Genomic DNA, 24302 nt, shown 5'->3' on the forward strand with positions numbered 1-24302 from the left:
TTAAAGTTGGCTTGGTTCATGTGTCCAAGATTAGAGCGATGTATTTGAAGCTTAATTCATCTTTACGTTTTGTCAGTGAAATTTTATATTAGTGAGAAAAATGAAAGTTATTTACTAATATTTTTGTTTTATGTTGGTTTTTCATTTATTTGGGAGGTTTTGATAGTAATTAAAAATAGGCGAAATTCTATAAAAGCATAAACAAATAATTTTTCTCATAAATCACATTCAGAATAATTTGCATGTAATTTTCTTAAAAATAGATTATTGAATTTAAGCATAATATTTACCTTTACATGTTTATTTAATAAAATTTTTTGAGTAAAATATCCTGACCCCGTTAAGTTTTAATTATAACTTTAAGTAAATCCATTAATATTCGAAATAGACAACCCTCTCAAATAATATATTTTGTTAAATATATAAATTTAACTGTTAATTAACGCTTAATGTTTATATTAGTTTAATAATGTGATAATATTTTTTTACAATTTAACTTGTTATTAATTTTAAAAATTATTATATTATATAAATTATATTTTTTTATTTTAATTATTTTTTTATTAAAAAAAATCTCTCAAAATTTACCTCTCATCGTTGACTACCTTGCTGTCGGATTCTAGTGCAATCATGATCCTAAGGGAGGGGAGTGTCAATCTCAAGCTTTCGAGAAGTGCGAGATCTGGGATGTACAATCAAATTGCGCTTGCTAGATCTTACTACGAAATAGTCGATTGCTGAAAGCAAGTATTATCGATTGATCTGAAATAAAAAAAAATAATGAAAATTTGTGGAGAAAGGAGAAGAGTATTTTAAACATTTCACATTTATCCGTTATCGTTATTTACACATTTGAAGATCAACAGATCTACATGAAATTAAGATTAAAACTTATAAAAATTAGAGTGTGTTATTCAAACTTTGTTGCTTTTTAACATAAAAAAAAAGTTATAATAATTGAATACATGTAATAGATCTTTTCTTTCAATTATCATCTCATTTTATTGTTTAACTATATATTTTTTATTTCTTTATTTTTAATAAGATAATTTAGCTTGTATTTTATTTGATCTTATTGGAATCTCACATGTAAGTTTTCATTATTCAATTTTTTGGATGGTTGATGAGCAATTATTTTTATAATTAAAAGAATAAAAATAGTTTGTCTAATTATGTATTATGGAAACTATCTAAATCACTACAAGAACCAGTATCTAGTACGGTTAAATATGCTAATAGATAATATGTAAAGACATTATTCGATCTATTTAAATAAGATTAGGGTATCGATAATAATTTTGACGTACCCATTACTTTATTTAATTATGGATAATGAATTTTTAAATATATATTTTAAATTTCATATTATTTATTAGTAATTCTTATAATTAGTAAATTATTTATTTTAATTTATACATTGTTTAAGTATAGTTTTTATTTTGAATTTATTAATTTAATTTTGATTAACAAAACAAGTAAAAATAATTAAATTTTATTTTCTGTTATTGAATTTGGATGGAATAGGACTCCCACATCATTTTCAATTAAATAAATGAACTAAAATTTTAATAAAATATAAATATTAAAATTTATATTTGAAATTCACGTACTATCTTAAAATTTCGAATACCTTACTCTTTTTCATTTATTACTAGCATATTAGGAAATTAAGGAATGTCCAAAGGCACGTGTGAAGTGGGTCCGACCTGAGGAGACTCAGATCCAATCAACTAAGAGGTCCAGAATCATTAATTCCTTCATTTCAACAATGGAATCTGTCCTGACCCGACCACAACCCCTAATTATTGCCTCAAACCAAATTTCTCCCTCTCTTTTGGTCTCTCGCACGTGCTACGAGTGCCGGCGAGCCAAGCCATTTCCCATTTTCGCACCTCCACCCCAACCCTCGCACGTGCGCCAAAAACCTCTCCAGACACTCTTCCCTCCTTTAAGTAAAGTCCCTTCTTTCATTCTTCCTCGACAGTCTCATTTTTTTTCTTTCTGAAGACAAGACTTTATCGCTTGGCGGAACTTTGACCATTTGACCATGTCGTCGGTGAGTTCTTTTCCTTTCGTTTTGATTGCTTCTTCTTGGGCTAGTTTTGGTTTTGATTCAGGAAGAACGTTGTTTTTATTTTCTTTATCGGTTCTTTCTTTGCAATCTGAAGTTGGGTTCTTGTTTGCTGTATGTTTGAATCTTTCTCTCTTTCTTTATCTGTTCTTTGGTATGTTTGCTGTAAGGTTCAATGGATTCATGGGAGGATAGGGATTTTAATCACTTGATGAATATAGGATAGGGTTCCTCGAGATTGCGATTCGCATTTGATTATTTTGCTTTGTTGAAAAGAAGTAAAACTTGATTCTATAATTACATGAGCTAATACAGTCTTTTAGATATTCATAAACAACGTAGAATTGGATTGGTGGAACGAACAAAACCATATTCGACTAGTAACTCCTACTAGTTTTGAGGAACCAAGCAGAGTGGAGTTAGCCAGCAAAAATGGGAATTATAGATTTTGATAATTTGGGAATTTAGATGGTAAGCAGCTTATCAAATACATGCATATAGCTATAGACCATTATGACAGAAGCATAAGAGAAATTTGAGGTCTTCTTCTGGCAGGAAGAAATTGCCGATTTCTTAGTCTACCAGTAAGCGATTTATGCATAAGCTTAAATTGAATCATTCTAGATTTTCCACTTAATTTATTTGAATTTTTCTTAGCTATTGTGTGTGTGATTGCTTCATATCTTTCCATCAAGTTGTCGAGGACTTGAGGTTGAGTTATACATGATAGGTCAATAGAGTTCATATATTATGACTTGAGGTTGAGTTATACATGATAGGTCAATAGAGTTCATATATTATGACTGGTGGAGATGTTATGAGTTTGGTGAGAAATGATTGTTTGAGGTTGCTAAGTTGTCTACATTTACATTTCTTTCTCTTAGCCTGGTTATTATCAAGACAAGATTCTAGAAGTTCACGTTTTATGTTCTCATTGCAGATTAAGACTGTTAAAGTCAGCAATGTCTCTTTAGGAGCAACTCAGCGAGACGTCAAAGAGTTCTTTTCCTTTTCTGGTGATATTGAATATGTTGAAATGCAGAGGTCGGTTGCTCTTTTAGTTCCTAACATCTTTTTTTCTATTACTTTTCTGTGGTAATGAGGCTTATTATATGGTTATGCAGCGATAATGAGCAGTCCCAAGTTGCCTATGTTACCTTCAAGGATTCACAAGGAGCAGAGACTGCTGTTCTTCTTACGGTAATTTCACTTTAGACTATCAATGGTTTCACTATAATGTGTCTTTTTTCCACTTGGAAATGGTTGTCTTTTGGTTTCTTTGTTGATAATATAAGACAAACTACAGTGTGATATCTTGCCAGATTGTGCAAATATTGAACAATTTTTGATTTGATGACAACATGGATAGCTTGTCCTCTTTAAATTGAATGCCCTACTTTCCTTTTTGGGACATTTTAAAATAATGGACATCTTCCTTTCTGGAGATCACATTTCTTTTTATCTTTTTTCAAAGCCGCAGAATCCATAAAATTCTAATATGAGAAAAAGTATCAAAACCCCAATTTAAAAATGTGCTGCAAAAGGTTTCTCCCAGAGCTATATGCCAAGTCCATAGCTAAACAGGACATCAATTTGGGAAAAAAAATAGTAGTACTGTAATTCCTTAACTCTGAAGTAAACCGCAATTTTGCTTACCAATATATTAAGTTATGTATGATTACTTGAAAGGCATGTATTGATGTCTCAAATGTGGATTGGCTTTTTCTCTTTCTGGCATATTAGTTAAATAAGTGATCAACTACTTGTGTTTCAGGGAGCAATAATAGTTGATCTATCTGTCAGCATTACTTTAGCTCCAGACTACAAGCTGCCCCCTGCTGCTTTTTTACCACCCTCTGTAAGTATTACACTGTATTGATAGTTTGGATGCTAGAACAACGCTTACATTGTTTTCTATCTTCTCATTTTCTGCAGGCAATACAAAATAAAACTCCCGGTGGTGGTGATTCTGCTATTCGAAAGGCTGAGGATGTTGTTAGTGGCATGCTTGCTAAGGGATTTATCTTAGGCAAAGATGCAGTCAACAAGGCAAAAACCTTTGATGAGAAGCACCAGTTAACATCAACAGCCTCAGCCAAGGTAGCATCTTTTGACAAGAAAATTGGGTTCACTGAGAAGATAACTGCTGGTACTACTGTTGTTAGTGGCAAAGTACGAGAAGTGGATCAGAAATTTCAGGTTTCAGAGAAAACCAAATCAGCTTTTGCTGCTGCTGAGCAAAAGGTTAGCAGTGCAGGATCTGCCATAATGAAGAACAGGTATGTATTCACCGGAGCTTCGTGGGTAACAGGTGCTTTCAATAAGGTTGCAAAAGCAGCAGGAGACGTTGGCCAGAAGACAAAAGAAAAAGTGGGAGAGGCTGAAGAGGAACGGAAAAGAAAAGTGGTTGATGACTTTGCGCAGATTCATCTATCTGAGTCCCCTAAAGCATCTGCACCAAGTGAACAACCACTTTCAAAGCCTGCACCCGCTCAAGGATTGATCCTTTGATTTGCTGCCTCTGTAAATAGTTATGGAACTATGGAATCGAATTCAGTCATCTCTTAATTACATGCTTCGTTTTTCCAGTGTGGAAATGGTGAAATGTAGGATAAACCTATCCCATAGCATTTCATATAATGAACTATCTTCTTTGCCAGAATGCTGAATGAATTGAACAGTTACATTGTTGTTGGTGGTTCCTTGTAGTTTTTAGCCTTATTTGGCTTTCTATTGGCAAGCCTTTGGTCCTTATGGATTATGGTTTTAGTTTTATATAGAAACTATGTTCCTTATGGTTGGGTTTGTGAGCTCAAATGTCTAAAGTCTGTGACTGTTCCCTTGGGTGCTTGAAGACAAACAGTCTGAGGTTGACGTCTCAGTGATTTTGATAATATGATAATGATAATATGAAATTTCAGGAATGATGTAATAGTAGTATTAATATGATCATACAATGACATGGATTTGATAATATTGATGTGGAATTATCTAAGGTAAATTAATGGTTTTAAACAACATTAGAAAAGAAACGAATCAAAAATATAATTTAGGGAAAAAGTGCTACGAAATAAAAAATAATTTTATTTTTATGTTTCATAATTTAAAATAATGAAAAAAATATTTTAAAATAAATAAAAAAATCACATCATTATTAACATGTCATCATATTCATTATCACATCAATAAAAAATATTATAAAAAATTTTAACACTATTAAAAATTGAATTGACATTATCAATTTTAAAAAATATAAAATTAAATCCACATCTTTATCAAAATATAAAAACTAATTGTATAATTTAACTAATTACTTTATTAAAATACAAAAACTAATTACATAATTTAACAAAAATATCTCTTCTAGTTACAACTTTTGCTACTTATATTTATTCCCATAGGGCTAAAACCCCATAAAAAGTTCCCATTGGGTCAGCCTCCTTGGCCTTTTGTGGCCCACCCTCCTAAATCCCCAAATTTTCAAGCAGCAAAAACCTCCCTTAACCCCTACGAACCCAACTCTCTTGCTCTTGCAAAGACTGGCCATGGCTACGTTGATCCATCGCACACTATCCAACCGAACCTTTCACCTTCGCTTCTTCTCCCAAGCCGCTCTCGCGCTCGACAAATCATCATTGACATCACCATCACCATCACCATCTTCTCCATTTCCATTGACCTACCTCGAAGGCTTCCCCAAGCCCGACCCTAAATACGCCGAGACTATACTAGCCATCCCACGCGCCACCTCCGGAAAAAGCATCGCCGCCAAAGAAAGAAAAGTGGGCCGACTCCCTAGCATCGTTTTCGAGCAAGAAGATGGGCAACATGGAGGCAACAAGAGGCTCATTTCTGTTCAGATCAATCAGATCAGAAAATTGGTTAAACATCTGGGCCAATCTTTTTTCCTTTCTAGGCTTTTCGATCTTGAGGTTCGCTCAGAGTTTGGGACCGGTGATTTGATTGAGAAAGTCCGGGTTCTCCCCAGGAAGGTAATCCCCTTTTTGGGTTTTTCTTCAGTTCACTGAATTTGATTAATCAGATTGTTTTTTTTCTTGCGGAACTTTCATTTTTCTTTAATCAGTTGTGTTTTCCGCTGAATTTGGATATATTTCTTGTAAACACCAATGTTTCAGCTTCATTTGCATGCGGGGACTGATGCACCTCTTAATGTGACCTTCATAAGGGCGCCTTCCCATGCTTTGTTGAAGGTGGATGTTCCTGTTGTGTTCAGAGGAGAAGATGTATCCCCTGGACTCAGGAAAGGTAAAGATCTTCTTTAAACTTTTCTCTCGTTGATGCAATTGGTAATTGCATTTCTATGTGTGTTTAGTTTTGACTCTGCTGACTTATGGTTTATCTAATTCCTAGACAGTTTGGATTCTTGTTTTGTTTTGTTTTGTTTGGATAAAAAAGAGAGAGTATTAATACAGAAAAGATTTAGGAGACAGAAGAGGACAGAGTTTTAAGTCTACTTAAAGAGTTCGGGTTCATGTTGCATGTGAAGACATGTTAGGGCATCAGTCCTATGGAAAGTTGGTTTTATTTTCAACAACAACCGTAGATTTTATGTGCAGCATGAATTTTTCATATGATAATGTCAATTAACAGGGCTCTGTTTTGTTTCTTATTTTCACTTAATGATATGTAGATGGAACATCTTCACAAACTTCGCTTAGTACATATGAATATGGTTGGCATTAATTCCTATCAGCCTATAAAAGGATTTTCATTTAGACATGTGGAGATTATTTGATGCGATAACTTGCTAAGTTTTGGCATTCATTCTAGAGATAAAATATTGTTGCATCACTTTCTGGAGGGGTGCTCACACTTTTACGGTTAGTATTTTTCGATAGGAGAGGAGCAAGTGACATTACTGCGTATAGTGCCACATGAAGCTTGTTGTGTGTATTAGTCTTTATTTTCATTTTATCTGTTCAAATTGTATAATAGAATTGAGCTTACCATAATAAACATTATCCCGCATAGTGCGCAATGGGAAGTTATATATTTGTCACAACCTTTCATAGACTTGCCAATCTGATGTTGCTGATGCATAATCCACACTTGAAGCTTATTATAAATTGCTCTTGGATGAGTTGTGGCAGTCTCCTGATCAAGTGATCATATTCTTCCTTCTGCTTCACAAGTTATATATGAAGTTTTACCATGTTTCAGATTGTCACTTTTTTCTTATGAATATCACTCGTTGCGTTGCCTTATTGTTACAACTCGCATATTCTTCCATCTATATATGCTAATAGCAGTTGTTTGACAAACCTGACAGGGTCATACTTGAATATTATCAAGAGGACTGTTAAGTTCCGATGCCCAGCAGATATTGTTCCTCCATATATTGATGTTGATTTAAGTGAGTTGGATGTTGGCCAGAAGTTGGTAATGGGAGACCTCGAGGTTCATCCAGCTCTAAAGCTTATTCAGTCAAAAGATGAGCCTGTTGTTAAGATTATGGGAGCTAGAGTTTCAGACCAACAGAGGAAGAAATAAAGACTTTGGTTCAGATTTTGGGCCTAGTATTAACAACATTTACCTCCACTTTTTGATTGGTGCTTTGGTCAGCTAAATTATATGCTCTCACTTCTCATTGTTCATGACTTTTGTACTTTTGGGATACCAGTGGAGGAGACAAGCATGCAGTGCTACAGTGACTTCTTTATTCCATTTCTTTCTCCTCGAAAATCAATCATGATGTATGGGGACACATCTCGAGGGGATTCAAAAATTCCAAGTAGTGAATTCTTTTACATTTTTTACTTTGATTTTGCTGCTGTTATCGCATTGACTCAGATATCCTTTACAATTGGACCGTAGTTCTTAGAATAGGTATTTAGAATTCCAACTATTGCATATGTATGGCTTATGAAATCTGTTCCATAAGGATCTTTGAATGGGTTTTAACAATGATCAAGAACTGTGTTATAAATGATGATGTATGATAGATCTTGTGTATTGGTGTTGATTTGGAGTTTGCTTATTCAGTTTCTTAGCATCCTCCAAGGATGGCATGTTCAGTAGCTATCTGGGCATGTCTATGTATTCAGTTCCTTGTCTCTCCTCTTTGTGCGTAGTATATTGAAAATTTGGGATTTCGATAGCCTCGTGCTCCGATTGCAACAATACTCTGTTTATAACATCATCATTTTGGAAATTTTCAATTGTTTATATAATCGTATGGTTAAGATTTAAGAACAATCTCTTGTATTCTATCTCTTCCCTGCCTTCTTCTTCTAGTCATGAAGATATACAGATTGAGGAGAATAGGCAACTAAGGGCCGAGTCAAAACCATTAAAAGTTTTATCCTGAAGTAAGGGATGACTGTATGCAGCCAAAATTTAGGCAGACGGGGTTGGTCCAATGACTATGTATTGTTGGGGAACAAGGCGTCCCAAAATTGGAATTTTCTGAGATCAGGCTTCTCCTTCACAGTGGCCATCCTCATGTCCCCATAAAAGCAAAATCGAAGAAATACCCAGCATGCAAATGAAGTACCAACCCAGAAAGCAGAAAAATCACTCTTCTCCCGTCTGTAGAGGGCGAGAAAACCAGAGTTGGGGTGGGAAACTTTCCTTGATCTTTGATATTGACAATGAATTACTGGAGAGAGATATTTATACTTCCACATTGTCATTGTTTGACCTCAATAATTTATTCACTAAATTGGGTAGTTTTCTTGTTTGAAAACAAATCCTTTACAAGTCTAGTTCAATTTTATAAACAGGAAATCACTACGTTAAGTACGAAACAAGCCTTTCCACATCCAGAAAAACAGAGAAAACATTGAACGTTAGCAATGGAGAAAGCTTCATTCAAGTTCGGTTTCTTGGTCGTCCTGTTAGTCCCTGTTTTTCTTTTCCATTTTCATTTATATCGTTGTTTGATGATGAATATGACTGATAATCCCGACATGTCTTTGTTTTCACAGTTGGGCTGCTGTCCTCCTGCAGGGAGGTAGGGGTATGCGACTGTCTCCCATGCTGTTTACCTTGCCCTTGCAATACAGATGACTCAACTGCGGCTGCCACCGGCGTCGTTCGTGAAGGTAGTACATGTTCCACCCATGGCGACTGCGCCAGTATATCTTGTAAATCGGGCTTTGGCTTTTGTGCTGATAGCATTTGCACATGTTCCATAGGCAATACCCGGTACTGATAATAATTCTAAAAAAGAAAGTCGACGCTAAAAACATAATGCGGCGATCTTGGTCGCGAGAGATGACTTTTCGAGTGAGAGGCCGTCGTCGGTGTTGGAATAATAGCGTCGTTGTCGTTGCTCTTCTGTTCTGTTATGGCTTTTCGGCCTTATGATGCTTTCTTTGTATGTATCCGAAATTAAAGAATAAAAATCTTTTCCTCACGCATACATTTTTGTATTAATTTTATTAACAATTAACAAAATAACAGTGTTAATTCTGTTAACATTAATAAATCCTAATTGCATTGCCATTAACAAGGTATCGTATCTAATATGTTTCTCAAAATTTCATTCATTTATTAGATGATAATTACTAGTTTGTAGCGGATATGCAAATAATGGATCCTAATTATGGTGTTATTGAAACTAATTAAATATATTTAATACAAAATTTTTGTAAAGAAATCATTAATTTATTGCATGGGTGCACCATTTTGCTGTAATTGCAATATTAATTATAGGTATCTTGCCTTCAGACTCCAACTCTATATGCTTGCCTCTAGGTAGTATTTGACTTTGAAGAAGCACACACACTCGTGCACAATTAGCAACATGTTGAAAAGAATTTATGATGGAGTGTTCAAAGGGTTGGAGGGCGATTCTCAAAGAGGTCATACGGTTTACAATAGCCAACATGACCTGCTCTGTAACACCCAATTTGACCTGCGTTGTGATATCTGTGGTTCATCGGTTAGTATTTCATCTTCCAAACTATTTCTTCCTTTGAATAAGACACAGAATAGGTCATTTCTGAAAAAACTTCTTAACATGATACGAGAACAATTTGTTTAATTAATTATGTTATCATTTCAATTCATATAATATAATATATTTAATCCATTCATGATACCCATTTAAACATGTTAATCATATTTTAATAGATTTTTTATGTTATGATGTGTCATAATTATAAAATTTAATTCAATTTATGTAATAGACATGCAGAGATTATATCGTGTTGTGTAACACGTGTAATAAATATATCCGTGTATATATTTAGAATCTTGATCCATTTAATTAATTATATCATATTTATATTTATTATATAATTATTAATATTTTATGTAAATAACATAATACCAATTGTCACATTTCAACACGAGATTTGAAATTATCAAATTTATTTTGCTTTTTTTCTTTCTTTCTTCATTGTTCCTATCCATAAGTTTGCCAAACGCAGGATATTTTGATGCTAAGTACAAGATTTTGGAAACAAAAAATTTGTGCAGCACATCAGCACGACAAGACTCTAATATGTAGCGGCTGTGAAAGATATAAGGTTTGTCAAATCAAATACCTTTAGCTTGACTGTATTCAAACACATGCTTGAAACTTTAGCATTACATATATATTATTCATGGGCAGCCAAGAAATGAAAGATACGTCGAGCTTGGCAGTGGTGGGTGGAAAGTCTGCCATGATTGCTGTTCTACAGCAGTGAATAGTGCAGAGAAACTGAAAACACTAATCGGAAAAGTGCAAGCACTTTTCCGAGAATCAAAACTAGTAGTTGGGAAAGACATCCCAATTTTCCTAGTGACTGCAGATGAGCTTGGCAAGTTTCTGAATTCTCATGAGGTAATTATATACTTTTTAATTATTTAATTTTGTTGTAATCAAACTAATCCTAACCCTTTATATATATATATATATATAAAATTGCAGATTTCAGATGCTGCTACTATTATCCCAATGCGTGACATAGTTATTGAGGCCGTAAGTTCATTTACATAGGAGGAATTCTTTAGGCAAAAAACTATTTACAAATGCTTTGTAACCTTTGATTTATAAATTAAAAAAAAAAAAAACAGGTTACAAGTTGTACAGAATGCAGGAGGAACTCTTTGGTCGTGAACATGGAAACCCATAAGATCAAGCCCCAAACCACTACGATCTTACTTTTGTGCGGTTTGCCTATGTAATTCTCGTCTCATTCAAGTTGTTGGCTATAAATCTAACACTTAAATCTTATCATCTAACCCACAATAACATTGGGATAATAACAATTTTGTCTATAGGTTGAGAAATGGGCAGTCATTAGCATACCAAATGATGCAAGTGTGGTTAAACCTCCAAGGTAATGATGCAGTCAATTAGAAAAGGCTTCCGACTTTGTTGTCTAATGGATATTCCGACTGAAATTTCTGTAGGAACTGATCAGAAAAAGTAAAATAATAATATTTGCACTAACTACTGCAGGTAGATATGAAGATGTTGGAGAAGAAGTTAGGGAAGGGCTATGTCATATGATGGCATACAAGTGGCTGGAATTCTCAAAATCCGACGTTGAGGGTTGTTTTTGTTTGACGGATGAGCAGAGTGAATATGCAAAAGATTTCAGAACTTATCTTAAACAAAAGATGAAAGGAGCACGTTACAGGGTTGCTGATATCCAGCGGTTTATGGAAGCAAAGCATGAAGCCGATGAACGTGGCCAAGCTGCACCTGAAACCATTGATGGTATCGATGGGTTCAAAAATGTCATGCATGCGGTAGATAAATATGGCTTAGCATATACATTAGACTTCGTTGCCCATAAGAAAACGCTCCCAAAATAGCTGTTATTCCTAATTTATAGAAGTTCTTAAAGAAAGGAACATTAGATTAATCTTCAAGCACATTCTCAGATAAACAAACTTCTTAATAAATGGATTTGTTAAAATACGTGCTATTCGTAATAAATGTTTTCAGTTCTTACACATTTCGTCTTGCTCGGAACTGTGATTGTTTGTGGGTATGTGCCGTAAGGTGGGGGTTAAGGGCTCACAAACCCTCAACATTGGCAGTGAAATGGTTAAATCCTTAAGTTGCCTCTGGCTGGAACTTAAGCAGCCAAGAATCAACTTAAAACGTTCCAGATGTTAATGAAAGTTCTGCATTTCAAAGGGAAGGAAGCCAATAGTTGTGCAGATGCCTTGGCAAAAGAGGGTGTGGACAAAGAAAGCATGTTTATAGAATGCTGATAATTTTCTATGTGCCTTTACGCTGAAGCTCGATGTATACTGAAGAAGCAGTGGATCGGTGTCTATCAATATGTTTCTATTGTGAGTTGAATTGTTGTCTGTTATGTCACTCAGGATGTATACCGAGCTGAATTTCGGTTCCTGCTTAGCATAGCAATTTTGGGGGCAGGAACTGAGGGATGAATGAGGAGTAATTGGCTGCAGGGCAATATGTTGGGTGATAACTGATAAATGCTCCACTAAGCACTCTGAGTATGTTACGGCTGTAGGCTTTGGCTAAATAGGGTGGTGAACTTGACGAGAAGGAATGGAAAACAGTGAAGCAATTGCGTCTGAAGCTCGTTGCCGACCTACTTCTGTTTTGTATTAACTGTGTCTGGCCAGGGATTCAGTGAATAGCTCTTGGTGTGCGGATTATGGCAGAAAAGGAATGCCTGGGTGCAGTGTTTTGAGGGCTGCAACAGTTTGAAGGGGCTGCGTTTGGACTGCTGCTGTTCCTTGGCCACTGGAAAATTTGTGAGCAGCCGAGGGATGCTGATGCAAATGAACAGGTCTTTGTAAAGTTAGGTAAAATCTGGTTGTAATGGGATGATCCTAGTGACAACCAGATCTTGAGTATACATGTGGAACAAGTAATGACAGTTTTTTTTTTTTTTTTGAACTCTGCTGATATTGTTCTGCTCTGCTACCATGCTTGGGTAGCATTTTGTAATCATTGATCAGTAATGAATCCATTACAAATGCTTTTCAAACAAAAAAAAAAATGTGAGCTGAATTTATATAAGCTATGTTGCTCAGGTGTAAATCTGCTTGTGTGAAGCAGTAAGGAAGGGATGGCCTTCACTGTAATCAATGCTCAGCTTGATTTAGTCTTCGGAGAAAAGTAGAATCCCCAATATAGTTTATTGATTATTAATGCTGTGTTGCTGTGTGTTCTATATATGTTTCGGCAGTGTCTGAGGGTGCTCCAGAACCTTGGCCATCCTGATCCAACCCTGCTTGTTGGAGTGACCTTCTTGTTTCACACCATGGAAGTTCCGTTGGCAGCTCTTTTGATGCTGATGGGGTTTATACTTTTCTCCATGGCTTCGGATATGAACATGCAGCACCTGGAAGATCTTCGACGATTTGGGAATCTACTGGTCTGGTTTGCCAGACAGGTTTATATCTCATTCTTTTCCCAGCTTCTAATTATAGCTACTTAAATTCACCATTTCCTGATTGCATGCTTTCAATTTGATATTTGCAGTGTTTCTCTGCGGTGGAGGGCGTTGACATCAGGGTGTGGCTATTGGCCCTGTTACTCCCTCGTTGTGGTTTAGGAGCTGAGCTGACGATTATGGCGATGCTGGTGGGCTGTATAGTTTTCCTTCTGATCTTGATAGTGAAGCTGGATAAAGATTTGGTCGAGGCACTCTTTCATCTGCATCAGGCATCAAGCCAATAGGAAGTGCTTGCTAATGTATTGGAATGATGGTCAGTGGAATGTAATTACCACTTTGGTTTTCGTATCTGATTACTATACATCTAGCTTTAATCATTTGCTAAGATATATGGTAACCATGTTCTTAAATAATACTTTAATATGAATTTGCTCGTACATATCAGACGTTATAATATTATATTTTCAAAATTATTTAATCTCGTTATAAGACACCAAATCATACCAAATAAAGTATATCTAAAAAGATTACAATTAAACCATGAGTTTTAATGCGTAATCATCTTAAACATTTTTTAATTAAAAAAGGAAATTCAAAACTAAAAAAGACCACCGACCAAAATAGTACTGGAACTACCATTTTGTCATATATGAATTATTAATAACATTACCTTTCCAAGTTTTATGCCACCACAGAGATTTAATTTCTGAATCATCAGTTTCCCAAACGCAAGAAAAGATTTCCATGTTTGGGTATTGAAATTAATTGCATGCCTGCCACTATGGAAAATTCCTCAAACCCCAAACCCACCTATAAGTATTCCCAAATCAAACGAAAACTCTAATCAAACCAAGTTTTCTTTATAGATTTTCAATTCTAGCAGGACACAAGAAAGGGGAAAAGAAGCCAAATGGATCTAAAATTAGTCAGATTAGCATTTGTGGTTACAGTCTTAATCATTTCATCCGGTCGGTGATTTATTTTTTAATTTTCTCAATCAAACACGCGCACGCATATGTACACGCATGTTAATTATTCATGATAGGTTCATAATTTTGCAGGTACGCCATTCTCAAAGGTACCAGCAGTTGAGGGACGCATATGCCGCAGCAATGCCGACTGCCCACCTTGCGCAAACGGCCCCAGTGTGTGTGATTTGGGCATATGCTTTTGCTTGAGAGGAGGGCTTGCCCCTCCTGCTTTAATTCTTCCAAAATTTCCCTAGCTATTTGTGGCATGCCACATAGGCCGTATTTTGCTCCAAATAAAAGTTTCTTAACGAGAATAATTCTTTTTTATTCTCTTATTGTCTTAAAAAAATTCTTATTTTTCTATTAAATAAATATAAAATAAGCTAAATCTTTTATTTTCACAACAATTACCGTATGATTACATTATCAAACTACGTCACATGTCAGGCGAGAATGCCAGCTGACAGTGTATTAATTTTTTATTAAAATTAAAAATTTATATGAGTATAAGTAGAAAGATATAAACTTTTTTACCAAAAAAAAAAAGTGAAAGAATTCAAAGGTTTTTCTTAATCTTTAAGTCATGTCCAACTAAATGACCAGTGAGGATTGAACTTGAAGCTTTTTTTAAGTGATGGTGGGGTATAAAGTCTTTGTAGCAGCCAGATTCCACCCAACAAAGAAGAAAACCAAACAGCCTGTAAAATATTCACGAGACGGTTTCTTCAAGGTCCACTCGTGATGGCGGAGCCCACTAGCACCATTCCCCAACAACATTATCTGCAGAGCATCATCACTATCAACCATCACTATTTAAGATTAAGAAAGGTTGAATTTTTTTATCATAACCCCTCAAATTATTAATCATTGTCCCAATTATTAAGCTAAACTAAGCTTCAACCTCACTCTGGATTCTTGTGGTCTTTGGTTGGTAACTGCCCTTCAAATTTATTGTGCTAATTCAGAAAAAAAAAATTACATATTAACCTTAATATCCTAAATTTCGATCCAAATATCGAATCGACCCAACCGAACAATTACATGATACCAATACCTGCCATAACAAACTGCGTTGAAATAAGTGGATAAAGAAATTTAAAATCGTAGCTATTCCTCCTCCCATACCATGTCAGGCCTGCATGGCAGCCACGTGTGAGAGAAAGAAGGAAAGAGAAAGCAAAGCAGAACAACAGAATTTTGAGCATTTTGACGACGACACAAAAAGTGACAACTCTTTTTGGTGGTATTTCATCGTGGGACCCCACGTCGCTAATTAGGGGTTGGGTTTGGAAGGATGGTGGGCCAGAGAACTTAATAATCAAACCTCCACGTAGGAAAGAACACCTGGCATTGTCTAATATGTTGGCACCTCATGGAGGCAGTTCGTGGACATCACCACCGGCACGCGCGTGATCCATGTCTCGTCTCATTATTCTCCCTTCTTTCGCTTTCTTTCTTTTCCTTTTCGTTTTTAACTAAGCGGTGAAAGTCAGAGAGAGACGAGAATGCTAGGTGATTGAACCAATCGGACTCTCCCAGTAACTACCGACAATTTTCTGCGGCTTGCTATTGACGTAACATCGTGCTCAACTTTTGACACGTGTAAAAAATCAGCATCGCTTTCTTTGTCAGTGATACTTCCACTTCTATTTTCATATTTTCACCACACTACTTCAGTAAAAAAAATTACCATAAACAATAGAAGAGGGGTCAATGCTTTGTCGTTTCGATTTATTCGATAACTACAGCTCTTGCCAGGTCAAAAGAATGAAAAACTTTAATTTCATCAATGACCCGGCAATTCCAAAGTTAATTTACGCGCGTAATCATCTGAGAATGGTAACAGGGAAGTAAGCATGCAATCAAGAGTAAGCTTATCACCGTTTGGAGCAGTTAATGGGCTCCTGCGATTAGTACAACTTTCTAGCTGGCAACCCCAACCGCAACACGAGGTGCAATAACGGTCCGAATTTCCAGCTGGATTCCACACACAATCCAGCTGACTCTAGGCGCCTATCACTAACTTACGCCTCTAGGAGGCGCAAATTAGCCAATTTAAATTTCGTAATTTAAAAGTATTTTTTTTAGTAGTAATTTATTTTCATTTTATAATTTATATACAAAAATATTATTCATCTGAACGAAGATGATAAAATTGAACAGGCGCCACACACGTAGCGCCAGCTAAGATATTTGCTTCACAAGCCAACATATTGACATGCAATATAAATATACACGTGCAATAAAAAAATTATGGGCACAAAATGTCTCGCACGTGCAAGAACAGTCAGCACGTGCGAACTTATGGTCAGCTAGAGCAAGAAGAAACGGCAGGAGGAGAGAGGGGGGAGAGAGAGAGTGAAAGAGATAAACCGACAGAACGCGTCTTAGAAATCGGCTATTTTTCGGTGGGGCCGAGATTTAGGGACGTATTTGTCAAGTTCTTGCAAATTCCTCAGGCTTCGAATCGCCAAAACATCGCCTCTCCGAAGCTCAATGAATCGGCCGACGTCGCTGATTTCACGTGAATCTACAAATAACGAAAACGGAAAACAACTTAACCAAAAAAACAAAACGGAGCAAAAAAAACAGAAAATTCAAAAAATTAAAAAGAAAAGGAGAATCAAAGCTGCATTATACCTAAATGCTTTGAGGAATGCTTGAATCCATTGAAATGAGCCAAATCTGAAACAAAAAATCAAAAAAACCAACGGTGAATACTAAACTTGAACAACTTTGCTCCTTAAATTCATAGCCGTCGATTGTGAACACGAAAAAACGTACCAGATTGCGAAGGACTGTGGGAAGAGAGGTAGAGAATGAGAAAACAAAGGAGAGTGAGAACAGGAATAAGGTGGATAAACTTCTCAGGCTTAGGAGGCGATGTCAACGACGACGATGGTGAAGACGTAGGCGAAAACGACAGTCGGCGAGGCTTGGAGTCTTTCCGGTCAGCGTCGTCGTCGTCGATGATTACTCGGCGTTTCGGGTCCTCGGCTTGTGAACTCTCTTCTCCTCCATGGATGTGGAGCTTGGAGCTCGGTGAGCCTAAAGACTGTCTCTGCATGTTGTGGGAGATTCAGAGAGAGAGAGAGGTTGGTTAGCCAAAGTGAGGTTTAGTTGTGCTTGGTTATTTCTTTAAGGAATAGGAGAGTTGTTGTTTTTATTGTTATTATTATTTATTACTTAAACCTTAATTAATCTCAAAAAATTACAAATTTTTAAATATTATTAGCTTTAAAAAAGGGAAAGAAGATGTTGATTTGAGCGCTCTTTTAGTTGTGTTGTGGGGCGCTTTTTTGCTTTTATGGTACGGTAAATTTTAAAATCTTGGGAGATGGGAGTAAGGATTTGTGGACCTCAGACTCCGTGTATAACAAAAGTAGCAAGGATAAACATTAATCCGATTAAATGGAAATACTTAATTGAATTTAGTTAATTTAGATCCATATTTTAAATTTTAGCATTAATCGATTAGGAGAGAGTTATCCAAATTTTAGGATCGATCTGATCAAAAAATTAATATTAATCATTTGTATCTAAATTTTATTAATTTTTCTAAAATATACTTCAAAAATATTGTAAAATATATTATATACAAATATTAGAAATATTTAAAAATAAATCTAAAAATACTCTCATTATAGTAAAAAAAAACTGATTAAATCCAAAATAAGTCAGTTTTGATTAATTCGATTTTCAATTCAACCAATCATATGCTTGCTTTTACTAAATAGTATAAAATCAATAATATATATGAGTTATGATTATGATTAATCAATAACATTCATGAGTGACCTTTACTCTTTCTCCTAGCAGTAGTACATGAATATGATTTAATACACACAAAGTGGATGAGTGAACTTTACTTTTTTTTTTTCTCAATGAAGTTGATTTTGGTAGCGAGTCAACGGCTTGAAAAAAAACACTATTAAAATATTTTAAATTCTTTTTTATTAATGAAAAGAGGTGAAGACATTAGAAATAAAAAGGTAAAGACATTAGAAATTCTTTTTATTTTTTACGTACATCGTGAAATCAATCAGTGTGTCGATTGGATGGTAACACATATAAAAAATTTAGAATTAAGTTTACATATTTTCGAATATCCACCACATAGTATTGTTTCTTATTTATTTACAGACAGTCTAGACATATCATGGCTTAAGATGATATAATATTTTTTATCTTTTTTCTTATATATATATAAAAAAAGAGATTGAAGAAGAATAGTCATGTTGAATTGACATTAAAAAAATTGAGGAAATCAATATATATATATATATATGGAGTAATTGATTTAATGTTTATATTTTTTTATAAAAGTATTAATCAGACGGAATTTAACTTATTTTTATATATTTTTTCGTAATAGACTAATATAACGCCATATATTGTACCAGATCATAAGTCTACAAAAGTATAATTATCTGTTTTTGATTGGTCACATGATTAAATATTTTGATTGGGCCTTCATGCCCATGGATAGTGTCACCATATTTAATGCATGAAAAGATCCTCAAATTTTATCTAAAGATGTGTTGTAGTTTTCGGTCCTTCAATGGCACGTGTAAAGATGGTATTGGATTCTTTACAATGAATACTCTGACTCAGGTGGAATTAAGAGATTTTGTGGTTGAATTTAGACAGTAATATTACTATTCATTACGAGTTCGAGTGGTTATTGTAGAGTGCCAATTGTCTAAACTCAATTATAAATAATAAATTTTAATATTTAATTTTAGTTATATGTGTTATTTTTTGTTTATAAATTACCTATAACTAGTATAAATATTTATTAAAAATTCATTAATTGTTATAAATATATATTTTTGTAAATTAACTTTAATTTATTAATTTAACTTCATTAATTTATTTGATTTCAAGATCGGGGTTGAAGGTTGGGTTTTTTGTTAGCATTGATAATAATAATAATAATTGCTAATTTTCAATTGAGTTTATATAGGATATGAGTATCATTTTCATATTTTTTTATCTCAAAATTAGTTGATATTTTACTTACACATTTGAATAAATATCGAGAACCTATCGTGACATTACCCTTAGAGTAGGATTTGGTATTAGAGAAATAAGAGCATATTCTTATAATGTGTTCAATTAAATTACATTATACTGTTTGTTTTACAACAAACCACTGTAATGTAAGATTACAATACAATCACATTACAATCAAAATATGTAATGTGATTACAGTAAAAAACTAATGCAATAACATTATATTACACTCTGTAATGTTATTAAAAATATTTTTATTCTTTAAGACATTTAGTAATGTTATAATTAAAATAAAAAACAGTAAAATAAAAATATATAATATAAGAATTAGAAATTAAAATATAATATAATATAAAAATTATATTAAAATAAAAAATAAAAAATATATAAGATTATAATAAAAAATGAAAGTAAAATATATGATATTAAAAATAAATTTAAGAGATTATATTATATAGAAATTAATAATAAAAAATATAAGTATATTAAACTTACATTTTAATAAATAAGAGTAATTTTAAAAATTAATATTACATTTTCAATAAAGTACTTGTAAACCAAAGGTCTCAATATTATCTTCATTGCATTTTTATCATTATTTTATTTATATACCAAACACTAATACTATTTTTTCTCAAATTACATCGCATTATAAAATACCAAACACCACAGGTGGACTATCTAAAGTTATGAGGTGACCACAATTACATTGTTACATTATTTTATATATTTAAAAAAAAAAGCCAATTTGCAACATCATTTTGTTAAAAAATATGCATAAGTTTGTGCTTAATATTGGAATATTGAGATTTTTTTGGGGTCAAATTTGCATAAAAATTTCAAATGTAAGGTAGAATCGAGATGTTAAAGCCTTAGAAGCAAAAACTTTAAAATTTGGGCCTGAAATATTTAAGTTCGGCCCAATAAAATCCACGTTGAAATCGGTAAACGGTGGATATATAATTTAGAAGGATCTCAACGGCTGCGATTGGTTTTCTGTGTTTCGGTGATGTTCGCAGTTAGCTCAAACAAAGAGAAAAGGACGTCACCAAGAGCGCGATCGAAAATTCTGGCGGCTCCGAAGAACAGCGACGAATCAGAGAGAACTTATTTGTAACTTGCTGGAAAAGAAAAGAAGCACCATTTTGGAAAAGTACAAGAAAGGAAACTGACCCACAGAGAAGAACGAAACAAACCCAAAGCGAAGATCGTAGGAAAGAGAAAGAGTTGGAAAGATAGAAAGGGGAAGAACGTAGGGGGGGAAAGATGGTACTGTGGGAGATCACATTGGGAACCGCTTATTTCTTGGGGCTTAAACGAACTTACAGGCTTGCTTTGAGGATTCAGCGACGGATTATTAGCCCTGAGCATCCTAGGATCCGACAGTTTGTCCAAAGGTAAAGGGATTCGCCAATTTCTCTCTTAGTTTAATCTTTTTGTCTATTGCTTTGATTCCTTTCGATTCTTTGACATGATTCTTGATTGGTTTTGTGTTTTTGTTGAGGATTTGGTTTAGTTTGCATCATCTCTTTGTTGCTTGATTAAGCTATCGATACGAATTTATGGAAATGAATGTGTAAATTACAGGCTATGAATGATGAGGTGAAATTACGTGATCGAAAAACTACCAAATTTCCATAGACCTTTTAGGCTGACACTATGCACCATCATCCCAATATCATGAAAACCAAAAATTTTGACCGCTAACTGACTTATAACACCTACAAGAATCTTTCATTTCTGCAGGATTCATTCAATTCATGATACATATCATTCATGGTGATTACAGTCTTTCCATTCTTTAGTGGAGGTTTGTTTTTGTGTTGTTGAATGTTTGGCTTACAGGAACTTAAGGTTACTTGCAGCTCTTCAAAAAGAAATTCGGAGAGTTAGGGTCTGCTGCCTGTGAGAATCGGTCCATTGGGGTAGAATTAGGTTCTGTAGTCCATAGTTGTTTTCTTTTGATTGTCCGTGCCCTCATTGTGCCTCAGCAGACAGGTATCCTCTTATGCACTAATGCTGCCTTTAGGTCCTGTGACATAGGGCCTATTTGCGCTGCCCACGGAGTCCAGAATGGACATGGGAATTAGGATTCAAGGGATGGTTTGCATTTCTCCTTTTGTTCCCTGTCTTTGATTTGTATTTGGTTTCTTTTAGTGGAATAGTATGAATTCAGTTTGCAACGTTTCTCATGGGTGAGATGCATTTGTATGAGTTTGCAACTATAGCTGCTGTTGCTGTTACTACTTCAAAGCTATGATCATTCATTACTATAATTGTTTATCTCTCTTGAAGAATGGTAAATGTTTTTCATTACTGCACTTAGTTTGGAACTATGACATTGCAAATGTGCACTTGAAAAGACTTTCTTTAATATTTCCTTCTTTTTCTTTCGTCTCTAAATTCAAATCTGTTGTCTTTTTCATCACCAGACGAACACGAGCTGCATTTGATGTGGCACTCAAAGTTCACCGGAACATACAGCAGAGAGACCTAGAAGTTGGTCGGAATCTTGGTAACTGGATCCTGCGGTGGCTTGACAAAATGAAACCTTCAGCTCAGATCCGAGTTCCACCCCAGCAGAAACCCCACCATCATGCTGGCAATGCGAAAATGAACATTTCAAAGCAAGTGATAAATTCACACCCATTGAAAACTCATGGAAGCATCCAGACACCTAGAAACCATGAAGCTGATAGACATCTTTTTAGCACATCAACATATATGTGGTCTAAATCCTTACCCACAATTGCAATGATGATGCGGCTGCCAACGGCTGCCGGAAACATGATCCAATACAGGCATTTGAGCATCAATGGACCTGACACATTGAGGTTGAATTACACAAGAGGCGAGGGAGTTATCAGAAAGGATATAATGCAATGGATGCTGCACAAGTGATGGTGAGAACTGAAAACTGTGTTCTGTTTTGCATTTTCAGACTATCAAAACTGTGAGACTGTTGTGGAAGCGATAAGTTGGATGCTGTTTTGTTTAAAAAAAAGAAAACACACATTGCTTTGGATGCTGCAAGACTTCTTCTGAAGGCTTCTTCCATGGGATAATAAATTTTCCTCATCATCTGCCTTTTGTGTATTCTTTTAGAGCCTCCATTTTTCCCGATAGAAGATTACTTGAGATCAGGGATTATTTTATTGTTTTAGCACTAGTTTCTGGCTGTCGCCCTGTTATACAAAATCTGGGAATCCAAGCTTTGTTATCTTGTCATATGTGCCCCTGCCACGCAGCTGATGCGTACGAAATTAAATGAGAAATTTCTTTGGCATTAACCTTTAAAGAAATTAATATTGATTGTCAATGATCGGATAAATTTTGAGAGTATAAAGACTCGATTCATAAAAATTAATATTTTTAAGAATAGAAGACAGATTTGGATTTTGATCATATCATTGAAATCCCTTTTTTATTAAACAATAAATCCTTTTAATTGAAGAACAGCGGAGTTACATCTAAAAAGAGAGAAAAAAACAGAGTCCTTTGAATAATCAAACAAATATAGAAACCCCCCAACCTATCAGTTATCCTATAAAACGTTCTCCTCTGAATTTTCCCCCCACCCCCCCAATTTCGCTCTCCCCAAACATAGCGACTTTCAATCTTTCGATTTACTCTCTCGCCTTCTGCAGCGGAAAGTCTCGCAACCAAAGCTAGAAATCTTCCGCTTCTATCGATCTCGTGCTGAAGGTACTTTCACCGATTCTTTCGAATCCTTTTCTTGATTTTTGTACTTTAAAATCTTAGAAGCTTTATGGGTTCGTGGGATCCAATTGGGAAATCGCAGGGAAGGGTAGCGAATTCTGGGTAATCGCTGATAAGGATTACATTCTCAAAGTCGTTGGTTTATGTCAGGCAATAAAGGCTGCAAAAATATCATCATAGAATGGAATTAGCGGATCGAGTAGTCGGTTTCCTGTTATCTTTCATCAGCTTATCCATTTTCACATATTATACGTTTTGGGTCATCATCCTGGTCAGTATCTTATTTTGCTATTTCATTCTCAATCTCAGCACCCTGTTTGTGAACCTGTTTGATTCTGACTCTTCCTTCTTTCATGGTGTTTTCCAGCCATTTGTGGACAGTGATAATTTTATCCACAAGTATTTTCTACCCCAAGAGTATGCCATACTGATTCCTGTTTGTGCCGGCGTGGTGCTTCTCTGCCTCCTCTGCATGTTTGTTGGGTTCGTGATGCTCAAATCCAAGAAGAAGAAGGCTTGATGCTGTTTCACATTCTGTTCTTATAACATGCCAAGGGTGTAGCATTTCCTTGCATTTGGAAGGATTGTTGCACTTTATGACTACTGTCTTTGTTGTTCTGTCTGATATATACCTGCTATAGAGAACTCAGTGTATTTTCTTTCTTACATAGTTCTATGAAACCATTTTGGAGTATTTATGCATATTGTTCAATGGAAGGCTCTCAGCATTTCCTTTAATCATCTTTAGTTTTGTGGCAAAAATTCATTCTAGGTGTACATACGTGCACGCACTCACTGTTGCACTTATGCGGAGAAGGTGAAAGTAAAGCTTGGCTGATGCTTTTCACCTTGTAGCTAATCAAGTTTGTTGAATGTCAAATAAGTTAATTCATGCCAAGTTTGGAGGAGCAAAAGGCACAAGACATGTAGCTCTTCTCCCCATCTCCACAATTAAATTGAGTGTGCTTCCCTTTCGAAAATCTTGAGTTGCATTGAATACTTGTGTGCTCAGAGAGAGATATACTCGACCCATTAAGCTAAAAGCTTAGATTCTATTATCTACAGTTTCAGATGGAAGGAAAGGTGCTTTTCCTCAGGTTAACACCCTTTGTTCTTCCATAAACATGTAAAATTCTCTGATGGAAGCCGAAATTTCATTAATTTTTCTCCTTTGTCTTTCCA

General features: G+C 34.9%; 5 protein-coding genes across 6 annotated transcripts; 4 read left to right on the forward strand and 1 right to left on the reverse strand.

Annotated features, from left to right (window-relative positions):
• The first annotated feature begins 1852 nt into the window (after positions 1 to 1852).
• LOC18606797 (binding partner of ACD11 1-like) lies at positions 1853 to 4832 on the forward strand. The gene is made up of 5 exons (XM_007040604.3): positions 1853 to 2056; positions 3012 to 3115; positions 3196 to 3271; positions 3846 to 3929; positions 4007 to 4832. The coding sequence occupies exons 1-5, from the start codon at positions 2048 to 2050 to the stop codon at positions 4580 to 4582; spliced, it is 849 nt and encodes a 282-aa protein (XP_007040666.2). The 5' UTR covers positions 1853 to 2047; the 3' UTR covers positions 4583 to 4832.
• A 680-nt stretch (positions 4833 to 5512) lies between these two features.
• LOC18606798 (Ribosomal protein L25/Gln-tRNA synthetase, anti-codon-binding domain-containing protein) lies at positions 5513 to 8052 on the forward strand. Its single transcript, XM_007040605.3, has 3 exons — positions 5513 to 6063; positions 6208 to 6337; positions 7362 to 8052. The coding sequence occupies exons 1-3, from the start codon at positions 5617 to 5619 to the stop codon at positions 7580 to 7582; spliced, it is 798 nt and encodes a 265-aa protein (XP_007040667.3). The 5' UTR covers positions 5513 to 5616; the 3' UTR covers positions 7583 to 8052.
• An 8487-nt stretch (positions 8053 to 16539) lies between these two features.
• Positions 16540 to 17530, reverse strand: LOC18606804 (ribosome maturation factor). Its single transcript, XM_007040611.3, has 3 exons — positions 17169 to 17530; positions 17025 to 17069; positions 16540 to 16914 (listed from the first exon to the last, which is right to left on the reverse strand). The coding sequence occupies exons 1-3, from the start codon at positions 17449 to 17451 to the stop codon at positions 16772 to 16774; spliced, it is 471 nt and encodes a 156-aa protein (XP_007040673.1). The 5' UTR covers positions 17452 to 17530; the 3' UTR covers positions 16540 to 16771.
• Positions 17531 to 20405: 2875 nt separating this feature from the next.
• On the forward strand, positions 20406 to 22620 carry LOC18606805 (envelope glycoprotein). Its single transcript, XM_018117840.2, has 2 exons — positions 20406 to 20797; positions 21833 to 22620. The coding sequence occupies exons 1-2, from the start codon at positions 20667 to 20669 to the stop codon at positions 22299 to 22301; spliced, it is 600 nt and encodes a 199-aa protein (XP_017973329.1). The 5' UTR covers positions 20406 to 20666; the 3' UTR covers positions 22302 to 22620.
• A 172-nt stretch (positions 22621 to 22792) lies between these two features.
• DPMS2 (dolichol phosphate-mannose biosynthesis regulatory protein-like protein) lies at positions 22793 to 23858 on the forward strand. Of its 2 annotated transcripts, none has more exons than XM_088804308.1 (3): positions 22793 to 23105; positions 23203 to 23391; positions 23488 to 23858. In XM_088804308.1, the coding sequence occupies exons 2-3, from the start codon at positions 23302 to 23304 to the stop codon at positions 23638 to 23640; spliced, it is 243 nt and encodes an 80-aa protein (XP_088660434.1). In that variant the 5' UTR covers positions 22793 to 23105; positions 23203 to 23301; the 3' UTR covers positions 23641 to 23858. The 2 variants fall into 2 exon arrangements, with proteins under 2 accessions (XP_088660434.1, XP_007040676.1); XM_007040614.3 differs by having other exon boundaries at positions 22816 to 23105; positions 23271 to 23391.
• The last annotated feature ends 444 nt before the right edge of the window (positions 23859 to 24302 follow it).

Source organism: Theobroma cacao, chromosome 3, assembly GCF_053813885.1.
Source record: "Theobroma cacao isolate CCN51 chromosome 3, ASM5381388v1, whole genome shotgun sequence".
Classification (NCBI taxonomy): Eukaryota; Viridiplantae; Streptophyta; class Magnoliopsida; order Malvales; family Malvaceae; genus Theobroma; species Theobroma cacao.